This window comes from Apteryx rowi, unplaced genomic scaffold (assembly GCF_003343035.1).
Source record: "Apteryx rowi isolate R43461 unplaced genomic scaffold, aptRow1 scaffold_73, whole genome shotgun sequence".
Lineage (NCBI taxonomy): Eukaryota > Metazoa > Chordata > Aves > Apterygiformes > Apterygidae > Apteryx > Apteryx rowi.
This window is the reverse complement of record NW_020451016.1, coordinates 3202477-3228662: the sequence shown is the minus strand read 5'-3', so window position 1 is coordinate 3228662 and position 26186 is coordinate 3202477. Positions and strand designations below refer to the sequence as shown.

At 38.1% G+C, this 26186-nt stretch overlaps 1 protein-coding gene across 1 annotated transcript in view; it reads left to right on the top strand.

Moving 5' to 3' along the window:
* The first annotated feature begins 1601 nt into the window (after positions 1 to 1601).
* The window catches only part of TENM3 (teneurin transmembrane protein 3), a 98574-nt gene continuing 73989 nt past the window's right edge, over positions 1602 to 26186 (top strand). The window contains exons 1-7 of the mRNA XM_026087754.1: positions 1602 to 1722; positions 7991 to 8205; positions 14900 to 15110; positions 15652 to 15753; positions 15900 to 16094; positions 17550 to 17750; positions 20727 to 20912. Coding sequence (XP_025943539.1) covers positions 1602 to 1722; positions 7991 to 8205; positions 14900 to 15110; positions 15652 to 15753; positions 15900 to 16094; positions 17550 to 17750; positions 20727 to 20912 — 1231 coding nt within the window. The remainder of the gene's footprint in view (positions 1723 to 7990; positions 8206 to 14899; positions 15111 to 15651; positions 15754 to 15899; positions 16095 to 17549; positions 17751 to 20726; positions 20913 to 26186) is intronic.

Below are 26186 nucleotides of genomic sequence, written 5' to 3'. Positions count from 1 at the left end.
GAAGCTGCACAGTCTCCGAAAACACCCTGTCTATCTCTTGCTCCGCTTCCYGGATGCTGCGCAGCCTACTGACCTCCTCCTGTAACTCCCTTACCTGACGACACAGCTCGTCAGCAGCAGCACACCTCCTGCAGGAGAGCTGGCTGCCAGCCCAGGCCTCCCRGAGAGGCCCCAAGCACTCCCTGCAGCCTGAGACCTGTAGAGCTGCATCCACCGTCAGAGGGTCGGTCTGGGTCCCAGCCTCTGACACAGCAACTCCAACAGCCGCTGGGGAACGCGTTGTGCGGCATGTCACAACCATACCTGAGGAAACCTACACCACAGGGAACAGAAACGAAGGTTCCTTCGTGCGCCCTTCTGCGCGAACTGCTGCGCAAACTGCTGCGTCTGTTCGCTGCCTCTGTTAGCTGCGCTCTGTCTGTGAAAGGTAAACTTTGCGCAGAAGAAATGAGATGCAGTGAATTATCTTCCTTGTGTTTTGTAATGATACTTTTTTGTTTTTTTAAAAGCATTATTACAGAAAATTTTGTGAGTGTATTTTTGTACCCTGGTAGCACTGATGAACAGTTTCAGCTTTGGAGGAAACTGCTGTTGCAGAGTCAGCAAACCCTTGCTATACCAAAACCAAATTAGAGTAATTACAATAAAATTCATTTTTGCTGGTATGATAGCTTATTTGGAAGAGAAGGGAACAGACCACAGATATTAAGAAATTGCGTATGTTCTGTATATCACAATATAGCCTTATGGTGATTTTTTCCATGTATTTTTGTTCTAGAGCTTTAGATGAGGGGTTCATTCGTTAATCCCTGAGTAGGGATCCCTGAGTAGTTCCCCCTAATACCAACGAGCAGATTGACTCCATAGTTAGCTTAGCTAAACATTTTAACTTGCTATCACACTTTCTAGTAGACATGGTTATGGTGAATGATGTTCTTCACAATCCTCGCTGTGTATTATCCAACCATCATTACCACAGCGGCCAAGTGCCTCAGCATCACAACTCTGCTCATGTCTTAGCCGTGTTCTGCAGAGCAGCACAGGGAGCAGATGTGTAGCTCCAGGTTGCATGGGGTGTTTGTGAGAAATCGTGAAAAGCAGCATTGGTATCTTAGGTGAGCCCTGTACCACCTGCAGCACCGTCCTTCCTCTCCTCTTGGGTCGTTTGTTTACCCTTTATGGCTAATCAGAACAGATTCATCTGCTGGTTGGTGAAATCAGTTATTTTGGTAGGTCATGTAGGAGCTCACTTAAATGATATATCTCTGTAGTAGGATCAAAAAATGAAAAAAAGAGAAAAGGACATAATTACCGCCTATCCTTTTGAACACTGATTTGGGACCGGTACAAGACTCAAAATAAGAGCGGTGAGTTTATTGTCAATGGCATTCACCGAAAGCACTGCATCATTAAAGGACAGTAGTAGTAATTGCTTGGTGCCATTGCTAAGTTGAACTATTAATCTGTGAGTGCTTGTTCCTGTAATTTAATTTTTTAATGTATGACTTGCTGCTCTCCTGCAAAGTGTGGAAAGCCATTATTTGTGTGATTTGTCATTGTGGTTAAGAGCATCAAATAACCTGTATCCTTTACCACCAGCAATGCATCTGTTTGGCCTCAACTGGCAGCTGCAGCAAACTGAAAATGATACATTTGAGAATGGAAAAGTGAATTCTGATACTGTGCCAACACATCCTGTAACAGTACCTGCTGGAGAAAATGGTAAGTGAAACAGACACCAATTTCATTTCTTATTTTTTAGTGTTTCCTTTCTTTATGTTTTATTTACGTCACCAGATCTTAACACTTTTCCTTCAAAAGTTTGTGTGTTTAATGGAAATACCAAGCCTTTGTAAATAATAGTGGTTTCAAGTAGACATGCAGATATTATATGGGAGTTGTATTTCAAATGAAAAGGAGCACACCATTCCTCCTACCTCACATGTGAAGGAAGTGTTGAATCCTCGGCAATAATGCTGATGTTGTTAGGAGAGCTGGCTGTCAATCTTCCAACCAGAATTCCTCATGGGAATTCACATGTGGTATTTGACAAGGGAAGAAAAGCTCTGAACAAAACTGCAGAAGAAGTAAAACCTCCACTTACTCTAAAATCCTCAATAACTTAATGATTGCCGTGGGGTCCCCAGAGATGGTGAGGGGCYGGGCCTGGCTCGGACAGCGCTGCCCGACGGCGCCGGCGGTCGGGTCCCACTCTGCAGAAACCACTGGGCTGGGACGTGCACAACGTTGGCAAGCCGGATAGGCCAGAACAAACTGTTTTATAATACCAGACCAGATAAAAATTCAAGCTTTGGAGTCCCAATTCTCTCTGGATAGTTTTCGCACAAAACCTTTGTCCGTAACAGAAGAACATGCGCTCTTTTTCTAAAGCGTTGGCACTGGAAAAAGCTCTTCAGGGGCATTCACGTATTTTTGAAGCTCCTGTTTGTTGTGTGTAAAAGATGACTTGTGATCAGGAAGCTTCCTATGGCATGATGACCTAGCTATGGATTGCCTTGTGTTTTTTCTATAGATGAAGTTTTCTTTTTTTGTTTTCTTTTTTTCCTCTCTGAAACATAATAGGTCATGTGTAATATGTTCATTTGTTTTCTCAAAGTGTCTAGCATATAATATTGAGTCTGAATCATCCAACCAATATATAAAGTCAAGAAAAAACTTTATTAATTTTGTTGTAGGAGCTTTTAAAATACAAACCACATAAAAGGATTATTTTTTATCGACCTTTTTCCGTGTTGCCCTTTAAGATCCTCCAAACCTTTAAGAGCCTGTGCACTTTCAGCTAGCAGAGGCTTTAAAATCAATAGTTTTTGAATGGAAAACTTGATTTAAATGGTTGATGAATGCGGTATTTGCTTCATTACACAAAAATCCATTTTCCCTTTCACAAGGTACAGCTGACCTCCTTACCACTGAGGAGGAGGAAGCCTCTGCCAGCATTTGACATCTTGAAAATTTTTCAAGTTATCACAACTCCAAGTTAGAGAAATGATATAGCTCTGTTTCTTCCTAATGTCTTTTTCTTGCACTTAGATGTTCTCTTTCCATGCTCTTACTTGTTCTGAATGAGTAGAAAGAAGTACTACTTCTTTCTACTAGTACTAGAAGAAGCTACTGTATGGTTAATGAATATCAATAATGCAGTGACAGCTGATGATCCTGCTGTCTTCTGCCCTGAGTAGAAAATACACTGAATTGTATAAAATATTTATGTATTTTTCTAAATTTTTAATAAATACAAATTTTTCACTTTTTTTTTTTTTTTTTTTTTTTGTAGGAAAAAAACAAGAATATCAAATCCTGTTTTTCCTTCCTAATGTCCCTAAATACTGTAAAAGAAAACTGGGTTAATTTGATCCACTATTAACATGCTGTCCTCTGCAGAATAAAGCCAGTGGTCATTTATCAGCATACATCAGTACTGAAGAACAGACAGACTAGAGAATACATATTTTAAACCACAAAAGGAAAGTTAAATAGAAAGGAAAGTGTGACAGCTAGATATGAAATTTAAGTAGGGGGCCCCTAAGCTTTCATACTAATTACTGAAACTATAAGGAAGAATCAGCAAGGCACAGCGCAGCTTTCAGTCTAAACTTCGACTAGTCCTGGGCTTCCTCTGGTCAGAAAATCATACCACACAGCGGCTTAGAGGCTTAGATCCTAGATACTGATTTGCCATTCAGAAGTACAGGTATTTTGTGTGATGAATTAGCAAAGCTCAAACTTTAAAATGCGTCCTTATGAACTTTGGAGAAAAATTCAGCTGTGGTTTACCTAGAATCAGCTACTCATATGTTGACAATAAAAGCATGTTAAATCATCCTTAAATGCAAGTCATTTGTTAAATGAAGCTTGAATCTCTGAACAAGCCTTTTCCAAAGGTTTTTGTTTGTTTCTTTTGTGGATTTCTTTTTTCCTCCCAGTGCTTCTCTCTGTATGAACAGCAAACTGCTGGCAACGTATCACCTGCTTACCTAGTCAGGCATGATTCAGGGCTGTGTAGGAATATGTATTCATATGGATATGGCGAATTTTATAGGGCATTTCAGCTGAGGTTTTCCAAAGCACTCTATAAACCAGGCTTAATTGCATACAAACACCTATTTGAGGTAGCTGAGTTCTTTATCAGTTTTTATAAGCAGGAGATAGAAGAGGCAGAAGGGTTTAAAAAACACAGAGCGGAAAATTTGGTTAACCATTGTGTTTTAACAGTTGGTGACATACCATATGCTGCTGGCTGTATTTTATATGTCATATAAAATTAATGTGCAATTCAGAAATACTTTATAATAACTTATGCTTAATTGCAGATTTTTTTAAAATGTAAGGGGGGGAAGAAAAGACTGGGAAAAGGGACATTTGGCTTAATGCACTTTCTGAGATAAGTTAGCCATTTTATTTGCATTAAAATACATTACATCTACTGAAACTGATATGTATTGAGCTTTTTATTTTGTTTATCATGTAGATCATGTTAATTAAATGTATAATAGCTTCGTAATTAGATGTTATATTGATTTTTCTTTAGAAAGGTATGTTTTTAAGGAGAATTTTGTTTTCATTTGGCATGCAATAGCAATAACATTTAACAAGAGCGTTAAGTTATTGCCCATTGTTGTTGCAGAAGAATRTATAGCAGATGCCTCACAGAAAAAGATGTGAATCCAAAGTTATGCAATGGAATGGGAGAATATGCTATTGATTGTCTGTAAATCCAGCCTTGCAACCTAATAGTCTAATTAGTGCTGCCTATGAAGGAAGGAAAATGATATTATCTGTGAAACTATACAGCAGTTTTTGTTAAGTATTTCTGTGTTTTGGCTATTCATTCATATTTGTTCTGTATTAAAGATATTTAGTTCATCACCTGATATTTTGCATATTAACCTCCAGAATGTTTGTAAATAAGGAGGGAGAACTTAGCTTCATATAATTTTAGTGATATCTTTGTATTATTATTTTTCTTAAATAAATTGTTAAATATTACTATAAATGTTTAGTTCAGGATTTTGTCCACCCTAACCTCAGGCAGTGGAATAGAATCTACAAATAGCAAATATAACATTATTTAATATATTAGCTATAATGCATTGCATTACCTGTATCATAAGTATATAATTGTATATATTGTATAATATGCGATAAATTCATATTTTATAAATTAATAAATCAAACAGCAACGTAAGTACAAATCATGATATAAATTTATTTACCTGTAAATATTAATGTATATTTTCTTTTGGGGAGGGGTTGTGAAAGGAGGATTTGGTGGGGGAAGAGTAGAAGTATAAAGAAAATATTCAAGAGGTTAGGTATTTTAAAAATTGTTTTCATATTTGGACTACTGCATCATTGTGGAATTATGTGAATGAATGTGACTTATTTTGTATTTTGATATAAGTCTGTGTATAAAAACTTGCAGTATTTTACAATGTGAGAAGGAGCTGATGAAACTGCTAAGATTTTTCATAAGCTCATTGCAAAACAATACAGAAAGAGAATAATAGATAAATCCCTATTCTTAGAAGGACAAAAACTAGCGATGATTTTGAGAGAGAGTGAGCGTTGTTAAAGAGGCATGTGGTTAAGGGGTAAAACTGCCTCCTATTTGGTGAAGAAAAGGAGAGGAGGTGGGATCATTTTCTCCTAACGATAATTATTGAAGCCCAATGATAGACAATTCTGACAAACTGGGCAAAATGTTTGTTTGATGAGGTGGGTCTGTTCAAGCTATCCAGTTCATCATTTCCACAGTCAGAGGTAGTTGCTTTTCATTTCAAATGTAGAAATAGGGGAAGCTGCAGATCGATATGGCAAACAAGTGTTTATTGTTTAGTGATTACCAGTCATCAGTGTGTGAATTATATGACAAAACATGGCTCAAATTTGAAGCAARTGGTAAGAAACAAATGTTTAAGTGAACTGAAATAATGCATACAGATCCATCTTCAAGAATAACATATAAATATCGTGAAAGGTTAAGTCCAAAGTTAGAAGAGGATCAGACTCATCCTGAAATGTGTAAAAAATTGGTTTCTCCAAGACCAGATATTTCACTGTCTTTTGAAAGCAGAACATTGATCAATCCGATGATCCTGCAAGTGAGACATTTTCAGTGACTGCAGTGCTATTGTGGCATAGCTATGATGATGATATAAGCCCCACTCAAGGCTTCTCGGTAGCACTGCTCTATCTGTTTAATTCAGAAGCAGTCTCTGTTCATCTTGGATGCACAAAAAGTGGCGAGGATCAATCTGTGACCTCACCTGGCATTTCAGATTTTAATCTAGTTTTTTTGTATTCTAAATGTTTGCAAAAAGGTTGTGTCAGTTTGTTCCATCAAATGATGAATAATGTAGAATTTAATCATAAAAGACAGGGCAGCAACAGAATGTTGTCAGTTGTTTAGCAAGTTAGCATCACTTGAACATGCTGAGCTCATTCAGATGGGTTTAGTTCAATCCTTATAACTAGGCTAGCTGCTGAAAAAAAGAAAATAAATTTGTAAGAACATAGTGGACTATACGATTGTGGCTACAGTTCCGTTTTTCTTTATATGGCTTTGCTCAAGGCTCATCTTGATTTGGGAGCTGCTCAAATGCAGCATTGCTTGCATGCTCTAGAGTTGATACGTGTTGGTAAACAAGTTTTTATCAAAATCTTTACCTCTTAGTCTAGGTTTGATAGCATTGAGTCCATTGGATCAAAGTAGGCTTTGACCCCGGCACCAGCTGCCAAGAATGTCTGTGTCCAGCAACACAGCGTGATTTGGTCCCTGGACATCCGATATGAGTCTTTGGCCTCAAACAATGTTGATAACTCCTCTAAACCATCCCAAATTGTAAAGCAGAGTGGTCACGGTTTGTGCAAGCCACTTCCTTTAGTGCCTCAGTCCTAGTAGCTCTGTTTCCTCCAATCTGTCAGGTAGAAGACACCACCACAACTAAGCCACAATTTATGTGCTAATGAGCTTTGAGGTGGATTTGTAATCTTTGACAGATTTGGAGCATGTTTGTGCTGTACAAGCAAGGGCACTACGGAGATCTCCAAGCTGCCACTGACCTGTGCTGTGCCTAGGGTGCAGTGCGGTGCCTTGCAGACTTGCCAGCTTGAACAGTTCAAATTGTTTAATTTATTTGAAAATGAATCTTCTGCATGTTAGCATCGTCTTCACTGCTTCTGGGCTTTTCCAAACCAACATCACTGAGCTACTAAGACTAAGTAATAGTTGTACTAATGCCTTATAAAGAATTAACCTTTAATTCCCTTCAGCATTATGTCCTTATTTCTAACAATTGGCCTTCAGGGCCAGTATATATTCATGATATAGAAAAGAGTGAAAATACCAGACTTTTACAGGTTATTATTCATTTTATTCAGGAGACAGTGTGGACAAGGAGGTGGTATCAAGCTTGGGGCTGAGGCTAAAAAATGCAGGGAAGAGAGGCATAAAGATATAGACCCAGTGGAGCAAGAAATACCGCCTTTTTTGTGGAGCTCAACAACAAAAAATCAGGGAACCAGAAATGTAGACATTGTTGGTATTGTATAGGTGGTCTAGTATTTCATGGAGAAAAGACTGTATATAACAGTTCTCTTGTCTGGTTATGTTTATGCATCTGTTATTCTTAAAATCTGTATACTGCATTCCCCTTTACCGTACGCACTGTGAGATGTATGTACACACCGTGTATGCTGGATGACCCTGTATTTTAAAACACACTTTTAAAAAAAATGTGTTTAGCATAGATCCTAAAACATTTTCCTTAATGCTTTTAATCCAGGGAAGTCGTAGTGTTTTTACTTAGTAGATATTTGTGTGATGTCTTTGCTTTGTTATTTCTAAATGGGTGAATTCCCTGGGATCTTTATTTGAGGTGAACCTAAATATTTGATGTTTTATATTAAGGATGACTGAGAGCAAGAAAGGAATATTAATTTTTGATCTCTTATTATTTTAATCTGTCAGGAAAATTGGGAGGATTTGCACAAGAAAACAACACCATAGATTCTGGAGAACTTGATATAGGCCGAAGAGCAATACAAGAAGTCCCTCCTGGGATTTTCTGGAGATCACAACTCTTCATTGATCAGCCACAATTTCTAAAATTCAATATATCCCTTCAGAAAGATGCATTGATTGGAGTATATGGCCGAAAAGGCTTACCACCTTCACATACTCAGGTAAGAGCTGCTTTCATTAAAAGTAGGATACAGTATTGAAAACTGTGAGCTTATATCTTTTGTATGTTTTTTATTTCTCAGGATTACATCTTTTTTCATTTTGCTGATATTTATTTTTTACACTTTATTGATCTCATGCAATGTACAAAGCATTTATAATACTGTAAGTGATGGGATCTAAAATGTATAATGTGGGGAAAAGTTTCTCATTTATGCGCTGTTCTGAGTGCTGTGAGCAGTGATGATGCTTTAGATACAGAGTTGTTTCATGCAGAATTTATGTGTACCTTTTTTCCTGTGGTATACAGACATCTTTAAACATCTAAGCAAATTATTATATTCTGGTCAGATGTGTGTGTGAGTATGCCTGATAAAGGCTATATTTGCCAATTTTCCAAACAAGAATAAAACAGGGTTTTTTTATGAAGTTTCAGTTCATTCTACAAGCAAATGCTACAGTATTTACAGCTTGGTGTCCCACTAAATAAATACATGCAAGAAAAAATACTGAAATATGTCTGTAAAGATACAGTGAACTAGGCTTGTAAAAGTGTCAGTTTTCATTAGACATCTTACTGTCTTAAAATTTTATTCTTAAGTGTCCCAGAAGGATTTATTCTGCTCCACCCCTTAGAAGATTTCTAAAGAGACTTTTTATTGTATATGATCATGCACTTGTATAGTAACAAAGAAACACTTTTTTATCTGAAGTCATAGAAAAGGCTTCAGTTAAAGTTTAAGTGAATGAATAGTCTGGATGGCAGGAGAAAGGGAGGAATCATTGTCAGAGACAGTATTTTAGAATCAATTGTGTTTAGATTTTATTTTTAGGACTTAAGACTCTCCAAGTTTAAATTTATGTCAGCTCAGTATTTGTCCAAGTTCTGGCTCTTAACCATTGTTCCACTTGAAGAGGGAATTTAGCTCATGCTCTTTTACCCCATTTAGAGAATTATGCAACATCTTACTGATTTTTTTTTAAGGGTTTTTTTTTGTTGTTATTTGGCCTGGACACACCTCTCAGTATAGTAGCCTAATGGTATAGTTGGAACGAAGCTTGGCTGATTATGCACAATACTCAGCTGCAACAGTAAATTGATAACTACAAAATTCAATTTCTTTTTTGTATTTTATTCTACATATTTTGATTTTGATTTGCATGTTGTTGCACTATTTGAAGATATTTCATTTTTTCTTTAGGTGTAATTTTTAAAAGACTTAGAACTTGGAAATATTCCTAATTCTATCACCTATTTAGCAGGTACTGTCTCACACTGATTTGAAATTATGTTGCAAGCCAAGGGAGAGGAGTTAGGGTCAAGCAAAGGAGTTTCATGGAGCTGAAATCACAGAATGTTACGTTAGCTTTACTTTCTAGTTTAGTTTCAATTAAACTAAAACCAATTCATTAAATGCTGAAAATGCGCTTGTGTTTGTTTAAAAATTTGATCCTCATAAAAATGATTAAATGGATTTTCTTTACACTCACATATGAAAACTCACCCTTCGGCTGGCAACAAGCATGAGAAATTCTAGCTCAAAGAAAATTGATTCATAAAGTTATCAGCCACTGGAAATAGGGGGTTGGAATACAAATGCCATCTCAGTGATAACAATAATAACAGGAGCTAGGGGAATACATGTGTGGCAAGAATGAATAAAATTGAAGAAGCTGATCTGAACTACATTTATATGAGAGGTTGTGCTAGTAGGTAAGTAAATGAAAAATGATCCTTACTTGATTCCTTATCCTGGTGAAAGATTGAAATAGGGGTCCCCTGTATCCCAAAACGCTGTAAAATGAGATAGCTRTATCTATTTCCTGACATCTGTATTACACAGACTCCTTTTTGTTGGATTCCTCCTATCCAAGTGCTGATCAGAGTCAAACTTGTTCATGTTTAAGTGTAATACAACAGAAAGAAGCATACAAGAATCTTGCTACTACATCTTCTGTAGTTTCTGTGACTTTTTGGATATATTGTTTCTGGGATATTTGTCAAGCTCTCTTGTCCTATTTTTGTCTGGTATATAGTTAGAATTTTTTTACAAGCCATTTGACACTTGATACCTTGAAAAATAAAGCATGCTCACTTATATTGATAAGTGGAACGGCAGCCCTATTGAATTTGAAGGGCTGCTGAGGACTGTCTAGGGCACAAGGTTTATTGAATGTTTTTATTGCCTGACCCCTGTGATGTCTGGTTTACATGCCTGAAATTAAGCACGTATGTAATGTTCAGTTGAGCAGTTTGGGTTTTTTTGTGGCTGTATTCCTGAAAAGAAATTTGGAGTAAAATATTTTCCCACAGGTTAGGCCTTTTTCCAACAACGCAAAGGCCTAATCACAGTCTTCCTGATGAAGACACAACTTGTATGGTAAAATGTCTATTTTACCAAATTACCTTATATAAAGAAAATAAGCTATATAAGCAAAAGGGCATCTAATGAAATAAAACACGGAGAGGTATGCTAGCATATATCTGTTCATGGTTTTCCTGTCTCCCCTAAGCCTTCTAGCTAGTCCTGACAGAGGTCTCTTTGGTAAACCAGGCACAGCTGGCAATGGCAGGCTAATGGCTAATTCCTGGCTTCACTGCATCCTTTCATTGGGTGAGACAGCTTATTCGCAGAGCTTCAAGTGTCACAGGAGCATAATAGAAGAACATGAAGGCCCATGCTGGGTCTGATCAAAGACCCATCTAGCCCAGTATTCTGTCTGTCACTAAGTAATAGTGGCCATTAGCAGATATGTAGATTAATATAACAGCATGATAGGCTTGTGACTTTTCCTAGAATACCTTCTTGGCCTCCAGCATTTTGAGGCTGAAGGAATTCCTGAGTCAAAGGTTCTGTCTTTGTACCCTATCACCTTTGATAGATTTTTTTTCCTATGAATATGTCTAGTCACTTTTGAACCCATGGAAGCTTTTAGTATCCATGACATTTGTAGCAAGGAGTTTCATGATTTAACTGCTCATCTGTAACTGCTATGCTCTTTACTGTGTTTTGAGACAGCCTCCAGGTAGTTTTAGTTTGACACCCTCTTGGTAGGTTTTTGGAAGAGACAGCAGACAGTTTCTCACTGTTCTCTTCTTCATGATACTCTTGATTTTTATGGATCTCTGTGGTGTCCTCAATGAGTTGTATCTTCTCCAGTCTATTTAGTCATTCTCTGTATGAAAGCTCTTTCATACCTTTGAGCATCCTTGTCCTTTGCTGAGCATTCTTCAGTTTTACTGAAGCCTTTTTGAGATGGGGRGACCAGAACAGCAGAGGATATGGCAGAGCTACCATGGTTTCGTGCAGTGGCAGAATGGTGTCTGCTCCTTTTTGATCGCAGAACTGATTATTTCCATAGTAGTATCTGCCACAGTTCCCAGATCTCATTCCAGAATGATAAAAGTTGGCTCAAAGCCCATCTCTGGATGTGTAAAGTTAGGGTTGTTTCATGAGGACTATGAAAAGTAGGATCTCCCCCATATGTATTGCATTATATTTACATCTCTTGAATGCTCTCTGCCCTTATCTGATAGTCACAGAGTAACAAGTGCTAATAACAAAATTTGTGCAAATGAACAACTGCTTCTGTTTCTCAAACAGCAGTGTTTGAATTTTCAGATCTTATGATAAAAATAGTATAAAACTGATTATTATCTGCACTCTGCCAGCATTCCTAAAATTTACTTACCAGCCATCCCTCTGAACAACTTTGCACATACTCCTGTAATTCCCTACATGTGTAACCATACGCTACCATCTTCTTCAGCTCTCTCCTTAAAGCTTGGGTCTTTTCTATGAATGTCTGCCTCCTCTCTATTGGACTATTGGCTATAATGCAAAACTTAAATATGATATTCATCGCCTTGTTCTCCGCTTCTCTTACAGTCCCTTTGCCTGTTTATCCACCTTTTTATTGTATCCGGTTAAAACCAGACTGAGAAGTATGAAACTGGAATCTTTCTTTCCATAGCTGTACGACCTCTAATGCTAATTATCCTACCACTACAGCAGATACAAGAACAGAATTGTAGAAATAAGCTTGGGAGAGATCTCAAGTCTTTTAGTTCGCACCCTTGTCTTGAAACAGGATCAGTGGTATCTAAATCATTCCTATCAGTTGTTTAGCATTACCTCATAAAACAAGAGCAGAATGCAGCAACTTTAACTCTCCTCCTTTCTCATAATCCAAAATAATTGGGATACAGCATGTCAGAAATGTTTCGATACGTTGTAATCAGGACAGAATTTTTGGTTGCATTTCTGGTTTCTCTTCAGGCACCCAAATTAGTCGCAAGCACATGCTCTGTGTGTGTCACTGACCAATTCGAGCTGCATAGTTCTGTCTTTCTGGGGAATCATAAATAAATCAACCAGAAATAATTGACAGTGGCTGTCCGTGCAAGCCCCAATCAATGCGAGCCTCCAAGTCTTTGTGACGCTTTCTAAAAATGTCACTTTCGCTGCAGCCCACGAATCAATAGGTTTATTTAAAGGGACTTTAAAAATAACAAAGGACTTTGGTTTAAAGCAAAACTGAATGGAGTAGGAGGGCAAATCAGCATGTTAAACTCAATATAAAGGTAATTAATTTATCCCTGTAGGAGGAAGATAAAATGAGTATTTTTTTGCTTATAAAGATAATTGTTTTTCCATTCTATTCTGTTATTCTGTCCTGATTATACCAACCCAGCCCTTAAAAAGGTTTAGATCAGTTATAGTTGTTTGCTGGGGGACAGGTAGAACAGTAAATGCCCTCTGTATGGTTTTTAAAATGTAATCTAAAATGGTATTTTGATAACTGCATAGGCCCTTATTATGTTATAAATATAAAATCATTAATTGTACCATGCTTGTCAGCCACGAGTGTAGTGTTTGTGGTCAATTAAGTAGTATTTTCACTTACTCCGTTATCAAAAAGATGTTTTTCATCTGAAATTGTCCTGCTAAAAAAATGACCCTCTGCAGTATACAAATTACAAGGTTTCTTCTGATGTCCATAAATAACTTGTTAAAACTCAGAACTCCCTGGTTTTTTTCTTCTTTAAATATTTGCAAATAGCACAAGCAGAAAGAAGTGTTCTTACGTCTGGTGGGAGGGAAAAAAACAAAACAGTTTCTGTCTCTCGCAAAATAAGATAAATATTTAATTCTCTGACAAATGAGAACATTGAGTGGTTTTGAATAATCTGTGCTCTCCCAAAACAGTTGCATTAGTTTTCGTGTGCTGTTGCACGTACATTCAAAGTGACAGCATATCAAGGTAGTGGCTTCTGCACATACTAATCATGTTATGTCCCATTCTGCTTGTTCAGACATATCTGGAAGAGTGTCTCAGGTGTTGATAGAGGCATTTTTACTATGCATTTCTTTTACACCCTGAATAGTAGGAAGATAGTTCCAATTACAGCAGAGGAACGTTCTTAAAATACCAGTGAATTTTGGCCTCGCAAGTAGAATTTCAAGGAGACAACAGAAGTACTTAAATCCTGTTCAGGGACAAAGGCTATTGTGTTTTCTTCTGTTCAGGAAGCAGTTTCTGAAGGTCGCAAGTCAGGACATAAAACCACTGATTTTACAGTCCCAGTAACTGATGTTATCCTACCTCAGGTGAATCAGTGGTTTCACATGCTGGCCTTTACCTTAACAGACCCTGGATGTAATTCCATTTGAGAGACATCTCAAACATGGGGGAAGATTGAAGGTTTATGTGTAGTAGTTCAGCTCATACAGTGAACACATATCAGAGTAAAAGTGAAACGGTGGACTGATCAGGGAAGGCAGAGGCTCTCTACTAAAAGGAAGAATGCTCTTTAACTTCCGTAAGTGCTTAGTTTTGCTATATACACCTTGATCTTTAGGTGACAAACATGCAGAAGAAATCTTCCAAGGTGTAAGACCAGATTCCTGGTTAGTATAAATCAGTGTAAGGCCCAGAGYAGGTTTAGCCCCATGGGTGCTGTTAGCATTAGTTTAGTGTTACATGCATAAAATCTTGGGATTTGAGATTACTCATTGTTTCCAATGCTTGTAGCAGCTCAGATGCTGCATTTTCCAAGTCCCACAGGCGTCTGTTAACCTTGACACAGTTCTCTGGATGCTGTCCATTGACCGGAAGTACAGCAGTTTCTTCTCAGTTCACCAGTTCTCRTAGTTGTTTCCATTTGCTGCTTTGGGCTCCTTTTGTAAGAAGTGGAAGTAAAACTCCCTCCTTCTCTCAGCACTGCCGACTAGCTGGCATGAGGATTGAGCAGACAATTTAATCTTTATTGTGAAACTAGATGAAAAGCAAGGTAGATCAATGGTGTTGGATATTATTAGCAGCTGAGATGTGTAGCACACGCTGAAAGGGAGCTCTCACCTGTGAGTCAGGTGGAAGTCATGACTACAGATTAATCACAGCTGACCTTTTCTTCTGCACAATATGTGAAATAAATTGCTTTCCCTGTGCTCGTCACCAAAAAAGCCGCCACTGTGAACACAAGTGCTAATTGGCCCTTTTGTTCGAAGTCTTAGCACGGGGTAAAGGAATAAGCCAGGGCTAGTTCCAGCTCCTACTTCTGTGCTCCAAGAAGGAACTTCTTTGGTCAAAATACCACCGTATTGGTAGGATATTACAGGGAAGCCAGCAGCGGCACGGGCCATCCTGTGCCCGTCCCATGACGTGTCGTGCTCCTCTGTTCCTCCCTGGCAGTACGACTTTGTGGAGCTCCTGGACGGCAGCCGGCTGATCGCCAGGGAGCAGCACAACCTGCTCGAGTCGGAGAGAGCAGGTCGGCAGGCGAGGTCTGTCAGTCTCCACGAAGCAGGCTTCATCCAGTACTTGGATTCTGGCATCTGGCACCTGGCCTTTTACAACGACGGGAAAAATGCAGAGCAGGTGTCTTTTAATACCATTGTTATAGGTGAGTGTGATCTTCAAAAGTTTTCAGCAGGAACTCAACTCTGCTCGCCTTTTTTTTTTTTTTTTTTTTTTAGGAATACAGAAATAAGCTTTCTTAATTAAATGGTCTGACTTCTTTTCACAGATTTTCCTTTCATTGTGTTTCTTTTGCTGCTTGGAACAAAATACAGAATATATATTTTAATTAGTCGTTCTAGAGTACGAGGACTGTACCTCCGTGTAAAACAGTGCCTGAAAGAAGTATACTTTTTTTGAAATATTTGTTAAATGGCACAGGGCTCTATTTTGAGCACAAAGCTCATATTGTTTTACCGTTAAAATTTGAGCCTTTTGTTGGAATGTGAAGTACTATGATATTACAGGCATCAACTACAGAAAAAGCACCTATTCATGTTCTGACAAACACTAAACAAACCAGACGTAAACACTTCTCCAAGAATCTGGGTTTGCTGCCAGTTAGTAGTGGTTTAAATGATAGATACTTTGTATGGTGGGAATCTATGAATTATCCTGCCTTTTTTTTTTTTTTTTTTTTTTTAAAGAGTCTGTAGTGGAATGCCCCCGAAATTGCCATGGTAATGGAGAATGCGTTTCTGGAACCTGCCATTGTTTCCCTGGATTTCTGGGCCCTGATTGCTCCAGAGGTACATCAGCCAAATTCCTTCCTTAAGACCGTTTAAGCAAGCACGAAGATAAATACCGCAGAAAGAAACGGGCATGCGGCTTGCTTCCTAGTTGTTCTTTGGTTACAAACTTGATCACAATTCTTCTGTCATGTTTTATTTTACAGCAGCCTGCCCAGTGCTGTGCAGCGGCAACGGGCAGTACTCCAAAGGGCGCTGTCTGTGCTACAGCGGCTGGAAGGGCACCGAGTGCGACGTGCCCACCACCCAGTGCATCGATCCCCAGTGCGGGGGCCGGGGCATCTGCATCATGGGCTCTTGTGCCTGCAACTCTGGCTATAAAGGAGAAAACTGTGAAGAAGGTACATGAGTAAATAGTTACTGTAGCACCTGCTGTAATGCTTCTGTTGGTCTGGTTTCCAGCGGGTACCTCTAGCTTGGTTGATTTTGACAGATCTAGATGCTGTTCACTAATACCAGCAAAAAAAAAAAAAAAATAAAGCCCATTTATTATTAAATCTTAAACATACTGAAATATATTTGTCATATAGGGTTTCTTCAAAAATCATTTTAGAATGCTAAAAATCAGGTTTGGGAAGCACTAGTATCACTGAATTCTACAGAATTATTATACTTTATTTCCTCTTGACTAATCAATGTGAAAATTTGTAATTACTCTGTATGATATCTTTTTGCTTGTCAGTATACTTTTATTTACTTTTTCTGGCTGAGGTCAGCTAAGAAGGAAGCACAAAAAACAGATGTTAGTATACAGAAACACTTAGTGATATTTCACAGTCTAGAATAAATCATTAATGTATTGCATTTGTTAGGGATCTTTTCTACCAACCACATTGTGGAAAATGCCGATTCCAATGTATCGCAGTGAAAAATGATGCATCATTTTTGTATTCTAGAGATATGCATAATAATATTCATTCTAGTGTGCTGCAAAGTGCAGTTCATTTTCTATTCTATTTTTTTAGGGAGTAAAAAGCACCATTTTCTTCCTCAATCAAATTGATTTTATTGATCTCCACACACAAAGTAATGCAATTAGGTCTCTGGAATTAAATTTTCAGACCATTGACCCTACAAGTGTAACATTTTATTGAGTCAAATTGCTAAATTAAATCTCGTCATCTAAAGCACATTAAAGTGAATTAAGAAGGATAGAGAGTATGCAACTCATTTATTTCTGAAACAAGTTGAAGGTCCTGTACAGCTGTCAAAACTCAGTAGCAATGGATCAGGTCAGTTGATACCGAGTGTTGCAGGGAATCCAACAGTTGTTACACTGTGATTAGAGGGAACAGGGATCAGTAGCCTGAAACTCAAAGTGAATCTTGCTGTAATTCAGAAAAATCAGCAAACCCTGAAAGATCCTCAGTTAATTAGACAGCAGCCTGTAATGGCATGAGTCAGTTAGGTACATACACCAATTTCACAGTATCATAGTGGTGTGGAGTGACTTGTTTTTACAAAGAAAATTGCCAGTATGCTGACAAAGATTGACTAGGAATTGTAGTCATGACTGATGATAGAGAATGATTTTTTATCTTGTAGCTAGAGAAGGGAGGGTTGCCCCAAGGCACCTTGGTTTGCTCTGTCTTTTACTCACTCATTACAATAAAACATAAATGAATCACTCAGCGTCACCCTGCTAAGACTTATTTTTAAGATGAGTGCAATACTGCTTGTTTCACAAGGTTTTTAAAAGGTGAATTAAGCAGAAAAATGCCTTGAGAGCCTAGCAGGGGCTGCTTGTTTTTAAGAGTGACAACTGATTTGAGCTCATCTTTTTCTTCCCCCACCAGCTGATTGCCTGGACCCAGCCTGTTCCAGTCACGGTGTGTGCATCCACGGCGAATGTCACTGTAACCCAGGCTGGGGGGGCAACAACTGTGAAATCCTGAAGACGATGTGCCCTGACCAGTGCTCTGGCCATGGGACATACCTTCAAGAGAGTGGTACCTGCACCTGTGACCCAAATTGGACAGGTTCAGATTGCTCCAATGGTAAGGGTTAAAAACACTCCCATTTACTAAAACAGTGACATTTTAAATAGCACCAATTTAAGGCATTAGTTGGTTAGGACCTGACCTGCTGAGCTGGTGGAAGTCTTTCAGTTGACTTCAGCATGAGCTGTGAATTGATTCAAAGGTTCAAAATAACTGACAAATTTGAAGTATACGAAAACCAATTGATTCGCTTGCCAGTATCTATCAGCTACTTTCTTCTGGTAGTTTACATGCAAGTACGGAGTGTTCTTTGTACAATATATGTGTGTGTATTTACCATCCTACCTAACACATCTATTTAAAAACTTAGAACTACACCAGTGAAACTAGAGACAGTCCCATTTAAAAAATCTATCTAGCTAATTGAAGGTATTTTTCTTGAAATCTTTGCTCAGGCAGCATTCCAGTTTGAAGGCAGCGGGAATGCAAGAATGAACCCTAAATAGCTTTTGAGGAAGGGCACAGGCTGCTGGGGCAAAAGGAGCTGGTAGAAGCGATGAAGCAGTGAGACTTTCTTGAAGGCTGAAGCTGGGCTTATAAAACCATGATCTGAGGTTGGAAGCAAAAGGAGAAAGTGACTGGAATTACCATCACAGAGAGCAAAATCTAAATATTTAAGTATGATAGCAGCTTTTTGACAAATACAAGTTTTTAGACTATTGTTTGGTAATCTCATATCAAAAGACAAATCACGTCTAACTATTTTAACACTAACGTATTCATCCAAAACAATTCATCTAACAACTTAGATGATATTGTTAATGAAAACTGAACACAGGCTAGCTGGATTTATGCCAGTTTATGAATAACGTATAACTTTTTCATGAGGAACCATATTTTTAAAACGAATGTATTTCCTGACCAGGATCTTTGATATTCCGTAAAGGTTTATGTACACAAGAAGAGTAGTACTGAGCTCCAAACATTCAAAAGAAAGCAACAGAGAGAAGAAAATGTTGTCTTCTATTAATTTTGTTCAGAAGAAAAAACTCTTCTCTGAGCTTTATAGCACTAAAAATGGCTGCTCATGAGAGACCTTCTGTAGTTCTCCACCAAACATGAATTCTCAGAACACTCTATTTCTTGACACAGTATCCTATACACTAGTTTGGATGATTCAGTTATGCTGCAACTTTTAGTGATGATTCAAGGAACGACTGGTCATTGAAATGCATAAAAATCATATCTCTGTTTTTCTCAGATGTTTCAGTAGTGTCAAACTCACAAAAGAGCTTTCTAAAAAGACACAAAGAGCATTTGATGAAGTTGTACAAAATGACCTTCAAATCAGTACACCAAAAAAGTAAATCTTACCCATAAACATTTTGTTAAGCTGCTAAAAGAAGAAAAGAATGAGTTATTTCTACCAGAGGGTTTATAGGTTTGAAATCAGCAGAGCTTTCCTCTATCTTCATCAGCAGTTTGTCCGTTAATTAGCCCTTCAATTCCACTTCAATTAAATTAACTCCAATTAATAAGTTCATTACAAAGATTGACACACCTTGCTCAAAGCTAGTGTGCTAAAAGCTGATAAACTCCTTCACCCTAATGAAAAATTGATTAGATTGAAGAGAAATAAACCTTTCTTTCCTCGAGCTAGGTTGCCGTCTTGTGACTCTAAAGTTAATCAAACCATCTTGGATCTCTTAATCAAAAATTTAATTCAAAGTAGGTATAAAATGCTCTATAGGAAAAAGGGAAAAGCTACAGCTGTCTTTCTCCATAAACATTCTGGACTGTTTCTTGTGGGAAATGTCACAACTCCTCAATGCTGTTTAATGTTCCACAGCACTTTGAGACAGAGAATTACACTCTACTGGGGAAAAGACACACCGTCGAATGAAAAACCGAAACCCCTTTTTTCCACCGAACAACTGCTTTCTTTTGTAGTTGAAAATAATTTCCATTCTTTATTACTGTTTGTTGTCTTTTACAAGAAAACAAAAACTAAATACACTGCTTTTATGAACCTGTATGTGGTTATGACCAACTGTATTCCAAGGAACTAAAAAAATTCCTCAGACTGTATTCTATCTTCTTTTTTTTCTGTTGTCTGCTTAGCAGTAATAAAGTTTCCTACAGTCTGACTGAATGAACTAAAACTGTAAATGCAAACTCTGGCAATCTAAATTATCATCTTGTATTAGCTCTGAGACTTAACATGTGTTGTTTAGTCTCTGACTACCTTTGGCTCTTAATATATTTTTCAATTATTCTATCAGTTACAAGAACCTGTTACTATAGGTAAATGACAAGTTAAATTGCTGTATGTTGATTTATTTTTTTTAACAATCTATTATTTAAACCAGACTGTTCATAGCTGTCAGTGATACGAATTTAATGGAAGTGAAAGAGAATCATCTTTTATATTTAACAGATGTGTCAGTATGTCAGCATAGTACTAGTTTGTCTCACTAAGGCTGATTCTTTTTAATGAAAAAATGTGTCAGAAATGGCACATTTTTACTTTGGAAGAAAACAGGGAGCAGGGTGTGGAGGGGAAACCTTGTTAAAATTAACTTTCATTAATACTACRTTTTTACTCACTATGTACAATGACCTAGGTCTGTGGGACATTCAGTCACTAAAACTATGCTGTAAATTTTAATAGGTTTGAGTGCCCTATAATCTAAGTTATGAAAGGTTGCTCATAAGAAATATGCGGTCAAAAAAATGTAATCGAAAATTACTCCGAGCTAAGAGATAGAAGAGCTGTGGACACTTAAGCATCGGTAAGTCTGCTGGATAGCTAAGTAAGCATTAGCACAGAGATAAAATTCTCTATTCCATGTTCTGTAGGGTCCTACCTGAACATGCCTTTCACGTAACCTTCCTTTGATTTAATTTGCAAAGATTTTGCCTTTCTTAYCCTTCACGGGTGGAACTGAAATGCAGAGCTGCTAATTAACACATGCTCTCTTTCTCCCGTGTGCGCTCCCTGTCTCTTTCCCCCCTTTCTCCTCTCAACCACAGAAATCTGCTCCGTGGACTGTGGCGCGCATGGTGTCTGCATGGGCGGTGCATGTCGCTGCGAGGAAGGCTGGACGGGCGCAGCCTGCAACCAGAGAGCCTGCCACCCGCGCTGCGCCGAGCACGGCACCTGCAAGGATGGCAAGTGCGAATGTAGCCAGGGCTGGAACGGCGAGCACTGCACTATCGGTAGGCCAGCTGTGCTTTAATGTGCCTTCAGTGCATTATTCAAACACCTAGAACTGCTGCCCTTGTATGAGTAAGAAGTGCAGTGCTTTGAAGCTTGTTTCTTCAAATGGAATATTGGCCCTTGTCAGTCTGGGTAAAGGAATTGGTATTTTAAGAAAGGAAATGATTATGTAATGACTCATCAATTCTTCATAGCTAGTTTGCCATGAATAGGAGGTGCAAGAATTTCCTTTTCAATCTTTCCCTTTCAACCTTCTTTTGCTGAGGGGGAGGTTACTTTTATTTTAAACTGTAAATATATCCTTTGATGTGTGCTTTTCTGTTTTTATGTGATAGCTTTCCATCTTTTGGAAATGAAGCTTCCTTTTGTTTTTCTTCATTTCTTTTATGGAGAAGAAAGCCTAAAAAAGTGAATTTTGCCTACACATGCAAATATCACTTCCACCTTGCAATGAATGTGATCTAGCTGCCTGAAATTATCTTCTTGGCAACATAATTCTCTATTTTAGAATTATAGCAGATTTCTGGTATGTAACTAACAGCATAACATTTCAGCAGTTTAATACAGCAGATTCAGAAGAAGTCATCGTTATTACAGCTTATATATTCCTGTAATCAAGTTAGTTCTAATGCTTGAAAACCTTTGGGAGCTCCTGTGCCTTTGAGTGAAGCTTTTCTTACTCAGTTATTTACATTCCTTATGTCCCATTTACAGTGCATCCCCCCCACTGCTTAGAGTTTGACAGTGAACTAGCATGGGAAATTATACATGTAGTTAAGGGAACTGAGGAAACGGAAAAAGTGGAAGAGTTGTCAAAAAGGTTACTGTTGTAAAACATTTTTTACATAGCTGTAGTGCCAAGAATTCCCTTGTAAGCGAGGACCCCTTTGTGCAAGACACTGCAGGACTGTAACGCAGGAGAGGGGTCCTGTCCAAACTGTTTTACAGTCTCAGCATAACTCTCATAAAAACTGTCGTGGAGACAGGTAGGAAGCACAGGCAAAGGAACTGGCAGTGCCTGATTGTAAGAGCAGACTAACTTGTACTGAGGTCTGTGGCAAGCATTGCGCAAAGCCCCATGAGGACTGGGACAAGAATAACAAAGTGGCTCTGCAGGTATTTATGGGTCACGTCTCCCAAGTGTGAGCAGTCTCATGGTAAGTGCTCCAAGATGCTTGTTTGAAAAATTATCAAATAGACAAGGAAGGAGGTGGTCACTGGTCAAAAGGCAAGAGCTGCCATTGAGTGATAGGGAAATCATAGATAACCTGAATAGTTCAAAAAATTTCCAAGGCAAAATATAGTTTTATGTTTGAAGAGATGGTGAAGGAGAGCCAGTTAAGAGAGGTGACGTGGGCAAAGCAACAGGTTAGGACAGTAAGTCTAATAGTGGTAGAGTTAATGGATACCAGTACAGAGAGATTTAGTTTTGCCACAAGATAAGAAGAGGACAGAGAATTTTGACTTTTGTGGATGTTTTGGAAAGGCCGTAACTCAGAATGTTAAGCAGAAAGAATTAGTATGGCCAAGTCATCACCTTGGTATGGATATCTAGAGAAAAAATACAGGCCAAAGATCATTCCCTGGTAGCTTACAGTCATGGTTGAGAGGCAGGATAGTGGTGTTGTGCATGATGATTCCAGGAAATAATAGTGATGAGAGCTTTGAGAGCAAGGAAAATGAAGGTCTGTTTTAGCTGTATTAACTGGTATCCACATCATTGCACCAGGGAGAGAAGGCAAGATTTCCTTTTGTAGAAAGGAGCCAGGTGTGAAGTAGTCAGATTGGTCTGTGAATTGTTTTTACAGAAATCACAATTGATCTTTCTGTTCACTAATGAGATTGCCGGGGCGTATGAGGGCAGGGGCCAAGATGCGTCCCTGCAGAGTGGCAGAGAGAATTGCCAGGGTTAACGTTTTTGAGGAACTTTCAGAAAACATGCTTATGAGGAGAATAGCGAGGTGGGAAGAGAACTGCGCTTTAAACAATAAAATAAAGTAAACCTTTAAAAGTAGGATAAAGCCTTTCCCTTGACCGCTTTAACTTGCCAATGAGCAATTACTCAGCAGATTGCTCTTCTGTTGGTCTCACTGACCTTGGCAGTATTTCAGGGGTTGTAGTTATATATGGATGAACTGCTCTTGAACAATTTTTCCAACATATTAGGCACAAACAAGTTTTTCCTCAGCACTGGGCAAGCAGGTCTGTCTTCCCACCTGTTTATTCTTTAAATGTGTATTTACTGTGAGGCTGCTGCTGTAAAGATTGTTTGATTTGTTTGTGTTGCAATTACAGCCTCAAAGACAAGTAATGAGGTACAGCCTCTAGCCCACTATTATATTTATTTTTCTTAGAGTTGTTTTCTTCMGGACCCCAGTTTTACGGAGAAACCAGGACATTTCATTGTTCATTTCCAGGAGTAGTTCCATCTTAATGTAGTAAAAATTGATGCTTCCTCAGCTTTATAAATGAAGAGTCAATCTGCTTTTGTCTCACCTGCCCTAGAGTTCATAGTAGCTTCCGTTGAGCAGTAAATTTCAAAACATAAGTGACATCAGCATGTTTCTCCATATATACCCCAGCTTTCTTATTGTCACCCTCCATTTGTAACCCGAGCGCTTTTATACTACTTACAACTCTCAGCTTGGTAGAATATTTACGTAACTTGTGTTGTGCATATGAGAGAGACTCACTCTCCCTTTATAAGCCTAAAAATAGAAAATTTCCTTGTTCTTATTTCTRAAAGCTGTTAACCGTTTCGCTACAGTACTGTGAAGCACTTTAGAAATACAGATTTATTAGTTTGATGCAGCTGTTGGTTGGAAGTCACATGAAGTGCATTGGCCTAAATTTACAACTTTTCGGGGAAAGGAGTATGCCAAAGAAGTTGTAAATTTAGGCCAATGCACTTTATTCACTTTTGGGGAAAGGAATGTCACACCAGATCTTTAGATGGCCGCACAGAGCAGAGTGAACATGCATGCATTAATCAGAGAGGTGCTAACTGGAGTCTTGCTGTTATGTTCGCTGAATCATCTAAATCCATAACTCATTTGATCAGAGCTATCCTGCTTTTTTGTAAAGCACAAATGCAGTTTAAAATGGTAAAGATGTTTTGCACTTCAGCTAACAAATTTAGTTTATTTCTAAATGTTGTCTGTCCTGTCTCATTTTCAGTTAGCCCACTGTTTGTATTCTGTTAGATGACACATATTAAGGGGTCGAAAGAAAGAAACAAACCTATCTCTGTAATTAAAAGAAGGTAGTCCTTAGTGGTATTCCTGTCTAATATCTTTCAAACCCTAGGCTGCTTTTTGAGTTATGTTGATTTTCATGTATACTCAAGATATTCACAAGGAAATTTGGCCTAGTGAAATTCTAATTCCTATAAGCTGGAAAAGACCCTTTATTTATTTTATTCCAGTTCTTGAGGACGTTGGGAAGCAGAATCATAGATGACTGCAAAGGTTTGCTGTTTTGTTCAGACAAAATTTAGACATCTGCTTCTCAGAGTACCTTTGTTTAAGCATCATACTTTCTGTAAGTTTTAGGATCACAAAGGCTGGAATTGGGAAATAATATACATACATTTCTATATGCATTTGGTTTGTGAGAGAGGGTAAAGTAGACTAAATAAAGCAGGGTTGTTTTTTTTTTCTTCTTTTTTGAAGCAATTCGTGTAGTAAGGTAGGCAAGAYTGCTTTGACTAATGTGGGAAACCTGATGCATGTTACTGGTATCCACTGTTCCACTGTGCTTGCACAGGGCATCTCTGACTTAAATACCATACCTGATACGGGCCACATTCATGAGTCTTTGCTGTTGCTCTCACCACATACTTCCAAAGATTTATATCAAAGATGTGCAGCAGATAATTACATGCTCAGTGTTGGGGTGAACTGAATTTGATGAGAATTAACAAAACTGAGGATTTACAGCTATTGTTCAGCAGCTTGCAGGATTGAACTAAACATTGGCAATATACACTCCAAATACCAAGCAGTTTAAGGCCATCTAAATTGTTTACTGTCTTTTCCCTGCCAAGAGTCATAATATTTTACCATTGCTTGTATCCACGTGAGAGCAGGTTAAATCAACGGTTAACTACAGAGCTATGGAAAATCACCTGTCAATTGTTTATTTGGTCTGGGAGTGACATTCATGGGTCTGAGGTGAGCATCCTTATATTATTCTGTGAAGCTCTACCTGCATCTCAATGTGATACAAGACCGCACATGCACAGCTGGTGCCCAGGTGATAGCCTGGATGAAAATTTGGTCTGTAATTAAGTTTTCATAACACGGTTGTGCTAAAATATGTTTTTATTTCCTTTCTATCCTGGTTCACAGTGAGTTCAGTGACCCTCTCCTGTCTGAACAGTTGTTCTGTGAGATTGGAAGAGCTATTATTTCAGATAGCCTATTATTTTTTGTGATATAACTGGCATGTACCATGGGTAAATTAAGTAACTGTCATAGGAAACCCATAAATATGAATACTTATCCAGCTGCTTTTCCATTAAACTGTTAGCTGAATGGAATTAGTAAATAATTATGTTGGTGGGGAATCTGCTATATCCATGTGCTGTGTAACATCTCAGTTTTACAATGCAGCTTAATTTTTTCTATAGACCAAATTAGTTTTAGAGTAATCTAAATTGCAAATTGGCCAATTTGCATTAAAACTATGCCTTCTTGTTCAGATTTATCAACACCTCTTTTTTAAAAAGTCTTTAACATTAAGCATGGGTGGGTAAGACCATCTGTTTATGGAGCTTGCCTGCAGCTCCATTACTTAACACATGAGACAGGTTACAGCTGTTTAATTGTTATGGTGTTGAACGATTATCATTCAGTCCAAAATTAATATTTATATATGTGTGCATGGAATGCATGTCGTTAAACATAAGTGATACAAATGTGTATTAATGTCATTAAGCATTCATATTAATCCCTCAGGAGGGCTAAAGTTACCGTAGGAGTATTCATGCTACTATTGAGTGCTGCATGAGGTTGCTTTACCTGGTGTGCAGAAGTGAAATTCACATCAAATGGTGTTCAGATGGTGGTCCACAATGAAAATGTACAACTTGTAATATGTTTGTATTCTGGTGACAACTGGGATCTAATTGTTCATCATCTAAGAATTTTCCCAGATTCATTCCCCCTAAAATTTAATTGAGAGAAGAATAATAGGCGAAAGCAAAGTATTTGTTTAACATTTTTCTTTGCATGAAATGTCATTAAAACCAATCAAACCAAAAATAAATTTTC